The sequence below is a fragment of the Nicotiana tabacum genome, chromosome 5 (assembly GCF_000715075.1).
Source record: "Nicotiana tabacum cultivar K326 chromosome 5, ASM71507v2, whole genome shotgun sequence".
In the NCBI taxonomy this organism is placed as follows: domain Eukaryota; kingdom Viridiplantae; phylum Streptophyta; class Magnoliopsida; order Solanales; family Solanaceae; genus Nicotiana; species Nicotiana tabacum.
In genome coordinates, this window is record NC_134084.1 from 115,527,860 (window position 1) to 115,534,310 (window position 6,451).

Below are 6,451 nucleotides of genomic sequence, written 5' to 3' on the forward strand. Positions count from 1 at the left end.
GAGAATAAACAGTATTATAGAGTGAATTAACTCAAGAATTGGATCTCGAGTCAGTTATCTTGTACCTATCTAGTCAAATACCCTTATTCCTCCCATTGATATTTCTTCGTTGCTCATCTGTTATCTTTTGTCATCAATTGTTAATTGCTTAATTTTTATTAATTAATCGTAGTAATAGTCATCACATCAAGTGTTAGTTTTCATGGATAGTAATCAACTGAAGATTATTCGAATACTGTTTAAGTCCAATCTCTGTGGAGACGATAATTAAACTATACTATCTTTGACTAGCGAGCAATAATTTTGTGTTATATTTTGCGCTCGTCAAATTTTGGCTACATTGTTGGGGATTGACAATCAATGGTATTTAAAATAGTTTTTAGTACTAATTCAAGAACTAATCTTTACTTTAGTCATTCACATTTTCTTACTTGTGTGTAGGATACAAGTTTGATTCCTTAGGTGCATGACTCAGTCTTCTTAAAAGTAAGTGATACCATACAAACCAGAGTTGGAAAAATACATGTGACAACTGAAAAAAGAAAGGGAATTAACAGAAAATTCTTGGGTCAAACTTCGACTCAAGATACCATGGCAAATAAAGAGAATGATGGAGTAGACTTAGCTGCAAGTGAGGCAGCACAAAAAAAAAGTTGCACAGAGAATTGCTTATGTGACCGTCAATGATGATGGGGGTCGAAGATTCAATCTAAGCCGACCCTTGGTTGAAGACCAGTTCGAGAACATAGCACCCAGGTCTGGAAGATCATTGGGTGACTATGCTAGGCCAGTCTATAATCAAGGATTGTCAAGTGTCAAACCTCCACCCATAGCAGCAAACAACTTTGAATTGAAGCAAGGCTTGCTTCAAACTATCCAAAACAACGGCATTTTCAGAGGGAAGGTGAACGAAGATCCTACTACTCACTTGATGGATTTTGAAGAAATCATGAACACTTCCAATACAGTGGAGTATCAAAGGATGCAATCTACTTAAGGGTGTTCCCCTTTTCATTGATAGATGACGCGAAGCAATGGTTTCGTAGCTTACCCACAGGTTCGATTAATACATGGGAAGATATCACCAGGAAGTTTCTCGACAAGTACTTTTCACCTACAAAAATAGGGAAGTTCATAATGGAAATCCATAATTTTTACCAGAAGGAGAGAGAAATGGTTTTTGAAGCTTGGGAAAGATTCAAGGAGATAGTCAGAAAGTGTTAGCACAATGGAATTGATTTGTGGATGCAACTCCAGAATTTTTGGGGTGGAATGACACCGTCATTGCGACGAACTTTGAATACTTCATGTGGAGGTCCATTAATGTAGAAAACTCTAGAGGAGGTTGTCTTAATCCTTGATGAGTTATCTGAGGATGTTAATCAGTGGCCAGTTGAAAGTAATGACAAAAGAAAATCCGTTGAGGTTCACCAGGTGGACTCTAACACATCCATGCAAACCCATCTAGACACAATGGCAAAGGGGATAAGAATGCTGATATTGGCCAAGGTACAGAGTGAGCCGCAAGTAACATGTAATATTTGTGGATTGGGATACCCTACACATGAGTGTCAAGCTACAGCTAAGGAAGTCAACGTTGTGGGAAACTTTAATAGAGGAAACTACCTAGGTGGGAACAAGTATAATGTTGTGGGTCAATGATATCCTAGTTTTTTATGGAGTTAACCTAATGGGAGCTTGAACTCATGCCAGCAAAATAATCCCAGACTCCAGGATCAAGGACCACTAGGTTTTCAGAACCAGCCGAGGCAGCAATACCAGCTACCACAACCAAATCAGTCAAGTATGGAAGATCTCATGAAGGCATTCATCAATAAAACAGATGAAAAATTCCATACTCGGGGCACTGCTATCCAGAACTTAGAAAGCCAAATGGGACAGATTGCAAATTTGTTATTTGAGAGGGATCCTGGGACTCTTCCCTCTGACACTGAAAAGAACCCAAAGGAAATAATCAAAGTTGTATCTCTGAGAAGTGGCAAAGCACTAACTGACCCAATGTTGAAAGTTAGACCTTAGGTGGTTAACAAGCAGACTGAGACACCAGTAGAGAAAAAGAGTGAAGAGCAAAAGGGCCAGATTAGTGGGGTACAAAAGGAGATTGAAGAAAGTAGTCATATGTCAGCTCTACCATTCCCTCAAAAGATGAAGCGGGAGAAACTTGACAAATGTTTTGGGCGATTCTTGGAGATACTCAAACAATTTTATGTGAACATTCCCTTCATAGAGGTACTCACTCAGATGCTTGCTTATGCAAAGTTCTTGAAGGAAATCTTATCTAGCAAGAGAAAATTAGAGAAGACAACAGTTGTCAAGCTGAATGGCCCATGTAGTGCCATATTGAAAATCAAAATTCTCAAAAAGTGCAGAGACCCAGGAAGCTTCACCATACCATGCTCATTAGGGAGTGATAAATTTGACAAGGCCCTTTACGATTCTGGTGTGTCTATAAATATAATGCCTCAGTCCGCGTTCAAGAAACTGAAAGGTGAGCTTGGATTGATCAAATCAATACCAGTGTCACTACAATTGGCTGACCAGATCACCATTTTACCTAAGGGAATCATTGAGGATATTCTAGTGCGGGTGGATAAATTTGTATTCCCCATAGACTTTATTGTGGTAGATCTGGAGGTGAACAAGGATGTGCCTCTAATTCTATGGAGGTCATTTTATGTACAGGCAGCTATCCTTGATATTTATGAGGGGCAACTTATGTTCAGAATGGGCAATGAAAAAGTGGTGTTCCGGATGAAGAGGATGATGAAATACCCCAGTGATGAGGCATCCGCCTACTCGTGTTTCAAGCTAGATGTTATTGGCAAATTGGCTGAAAAATACAAGTTTGACAAGCTTATGGGGGATACTCTAGAGAGAGATATTACGTAGTCCAGCACATTGGAGGATGAAGATCCTGAAATAAGGAAAGAGGCTGAAGTACTTGAAACTGAGGATCAAGTGGTTGATGATGAAGAACTAAAAGAGGAGGCTTGTAAGCCTGATGTGGAATTGAAAGTCCTCCCCACTCACTTGAAATATGATTTTCTTGAAACTAACAATTTTCCTGTGATTATTTTTGCTGACTTGATAGGTACACAGGAACAAAAGTTGGGGGAGCTGCTGAAAAAGCACAAGAAGGCCATTGACTGGAGTATACCTGATATTAAAGGAATCAGTCCAGCTATTTGCATGCCAAAATTCTGTTGGAAGAAAATAGCAAGCAAGTGGTGCAGCCCTAATGCAAGTTGAACAAACATTTGGAGGAGGTAGTGTACAAGGAGATCATCAAATTGCTAGATGCGGGAGTGATTTTCCCATCTCTGATAGCTAGTGGATTAGACCAGTATAAGTTATACCTAAGAAGGGGGGGCATGGCAATGGTGAGAAATGAAGACAATGAATTGATCCCCACAAGAACAGTCACTGAGTGGAGAATGTATATTGATTATAGAAGGCTGAATGATGCAACAAAGAAGGACCACTTCCCACTCCCCTTTATTGATCAAATGCTCGAGAAAGCGGCTGGACATGGATGCTACTGCTTTTTGGATGGGTATTTAGGCTACAATTAGATACCCATTGCCCCAGAAGATGTTGAGAAAACCACATTCACTTGCCCGTTAAGTATTTTTGCTTGCAGGAGGATGTTGTTTGGGTTGTGTAATGTACCTGCTACTTTTTAGAGGTGCATGATATCTATATTCTCTGATTTAAATGGGAAGTATCTAGAATTATTCATGGATGACTTTACCCTCTTTGGTGATGGACTTGAGGATTGATTGAAAAATTTGGATCTCATGCTTGAACGTTGTAGAGCCACTCACTTGGTTCTTAACTAGGAGAAGTGTCACTTCATGGTGAAAAAGGGAATTATCATGGGCCATAAAATAACTACAGATGGAATTGAAATTAATAGATTTAAGGTTGATGTAATTGCTAGGCTTCCTCCACCGACTTCTATGAAGAACATAAGGAGTTTTTTGGGACACAATAGGTGTTATAGGAGGTTCATCAAAAAAAAATCCAACATTACTAAGCCGTTGACTGCATTGCTAGCGAAAGATGTCAAGTTTATTTTCAATGTGGAGTGCTTAAGAGCATTCAAATTGATAAAGGAAAAGCTTATGAGTGCTCCTATTATGGTGATACCTGATTGGAGCCAGCCATTTGAGATAATGTATGATGCTAGTGATGTAGCTATGGGAGCAGTTCTGGGGAAAAGAAAAGATAAAATGTTTAGTCACATCTACTATGCAAGCAGGATGTTGAATGATGCTCAAGTCAACTATACCACTACTGAAAAAGAGTTTTTTGTTGTGATCTTTGCTTTTGGAAAGTTTAGATCATACCAGGTGGGGAGTAAAGTGATTGTACACACTGATCACTCAGCCTATAAATATATGTTGAGTAAGAAGGAGTCCAAGCCGCGTCTGATGCGGTGAGTGTTGTTGCTCCAAGAGTTTGACATAGAGATCAAAGATAAGAAGGGCACAAAAAATCAAGTCATCGATCATCTATCTCGACTTGAGAGATCGCCAGTTGAAACATTTGATGTAAGAGAAGAGTTCCCTAATGAGCAGATTTTCTCCATTGTTGCGGTCTCCGAAAGACCGCCTTAGTATGATGATGTAGCCAACATTTTGGCTAGTGGAAGGTGGCCTAGAGACTTCTCTCTTGATCAAAGAAGGAAGCTTTAAGGTGAGGTAAAAAGTTATTTTTGGAATGACCCTTTCTTGTTTAAACTGTGTGTAGATGGTGTAATTCGAAGATGTGTGCCTGAAAGAGAGATGGCAAGCAATCTTTCTCATTGCCATGATGGAGCAGATGGAGGACACTATGGTGGAAATCGCACTGCAGCAAAGGTCATGGAAGCCGATTTATATTGGCCTACTTTGTACAAAGACGCACGGGCATATGTAGCTGCATGTGACAAGTGTCAAAGGGCATGTAACATTAGTAAGAGGGATGAGATGCCACTCAACTCCATTCTGGTATGTAAACTTTTTGATGTTTGGGGCATTGACTTCATGGGTCCATTCCCATAGTCTCATTCATATGAGTATATCCTGGTAGCCGTTGACTATGTCTCTAAATGGCTCAAAGCAATCCCTACTAGGACAAATGATGCTCGGGTGGTGTGTGAGTTTTTACGAAAGAGCATGTTTATCCGCTTTGGGACACCTCGAGTGATTATCAGTGACAATGGGTCACACTTTGTGAACAAGCAGTTTGCTACACTATTGTCCAAGTATGGGGTCACACACAAAACAAGAACCCCGTACCATGCCCAAACTAGTGGGCAATTTGAAATGGCTAATCGTGAACTTAAACGAATTCTTGAAACGACGGGTTAGTGCTTCTCGTAAGAATTGGCCTTTAAAGTTGGATGAAGCTCTATAGGCGACAAAACTACGTTCAAAACAACCATAGGGACTTCACCCTTTCAATTAGTGTATGGAAAATCGTATCATCTATATGTTGAGATAGAACATAAAGTTTATTGGGCAATTAAGATGCTTAATCTTGATCTTAGTCTTGCAGGTGAACATAGGTTGGCGCAGATGAATGAATTGGAGGAGTTTCGATTGGACGTGTATGAAAATGCACGAATTTTCAAGGAAAAGACAAAAAGGTGGCATGATCGTCTGATTAAGCCAAAGGAGTTTCGTTAAGGGGACAGAGTCTTGCTATACAATAGTAGACTTAGTTTGTTCCCCGGAAAATTCAAATCAAGATGGATAGGTCCGTATGTGGTGAAACATGACTCACTGTATGGCATTATTGAATATCAGGATGAAGAAGGGAATGAAAGCTTTAAAGTGAATGGTCACAGTTTGAAACAGTACCTTGTTGGAGGATATGAAAAGTAATCCTCTAGCATCGTAATCAATTGAGTCTAAGTGACGGAGTCAAACTGACGACCATAACTCAGAATAACTAAAAACCCTTTTTCTTGAGTTGGTAGAATAGTTAGAAAATTGTAGTTTAGTAGTTTTGATAATTGTTTGAACAAGTAGGTGCATGAATCGGACAAAGAATAAGTAAATAATAGTCTTTCTGGGAAACCCGTAGTCTAAAAAGTGAATAAATCGGAACTCTGTCAAAATTGGCCTAGCGCGCCACATGGGGCACCGCACTAGGCCAAATGGGCAAAACCTGTTAGAGATGACTCTCTGGAAAACCCCACTACTGTGCCGCATGGGGCATCGCACCTAGTGACGCGACATTGCAAATTATTTAAGAAAAGAAAAAAAAGAAAATTTTAAATTTTTTTAATTGGAGACTCTAACACCCCTGATCAGTCCCCTTTTCCCACATCTCTCTTACTCTATTCTTTCTCTCCTCTCTCTCACACTCCAAATCCTCCTTCTTTCCTCCATTGTTCTTCCTCAAACCTTTTATCCTTTCATCCTCCTCCCATCTTCATTCC

General features: G+C 39.8%; 1 protein-coding gene and 1 non-coding gene across 2 annotated transcripts; one reads left to right on the forward strand and one right to left on the reverse strand.

The window, feature by feature from the left end:
* Positions 1-591: 591 nt before the first annotated feature.
* Positions 592-3,270, forward strand: LOC107776718 (uncharacterized). Its single transcript, XM_016596635.2, has 7 exons — positions 592-631; positions 1,022-1,209; positions 1,330-1,509; positions 1,714-1,983; positions 2,041-2,864; positions 2,916-3,013; positions 3,113-3,270. The coding sequence occupies exons 1-7, from the start codon at positions 592-594 to the stop codon at positions 3,268-3,270; spliced, it is 1,758 nt and encodes a 585-aa protein (XP_016452121.2).
* Positions 1,129-1,235, reverse strand: LOC142181357 (small nucleolar RNA R71). Its single transcript, XR_012710024.1, has one exon. It is a non-coding gene; the product is annotated as a small nucleolar RNA R71 (small nucleolar RNA).
* Positions 3,271-6,451: the final 3,181 nt, after the last annotated feature.

Excerpts from the sequence above, each read along its gene's own strand:
- LOC107776718 (XM_016596635.2), top strand. The coding sequence starts at position 592 with ATGGCAAATAAAGAGAATGATGGAGTAGACTTAGCTGCAA. Across the intron at positions 2,865-2,915 it reads AAATTGGCTGAAAAATACAA|CACATTGGAGGATGAAGATC; the intron begins GTTTGACAAGCT and ends TACGTAGTCCAG. Across the intron at positions 3,014-3,112 it reads AGAACTAAAAGAGGAGGCTT|GTACACAGGAACAAAAGTTG; the intron begins GTAAGCCTGATG and ends CTGACTTGATAG.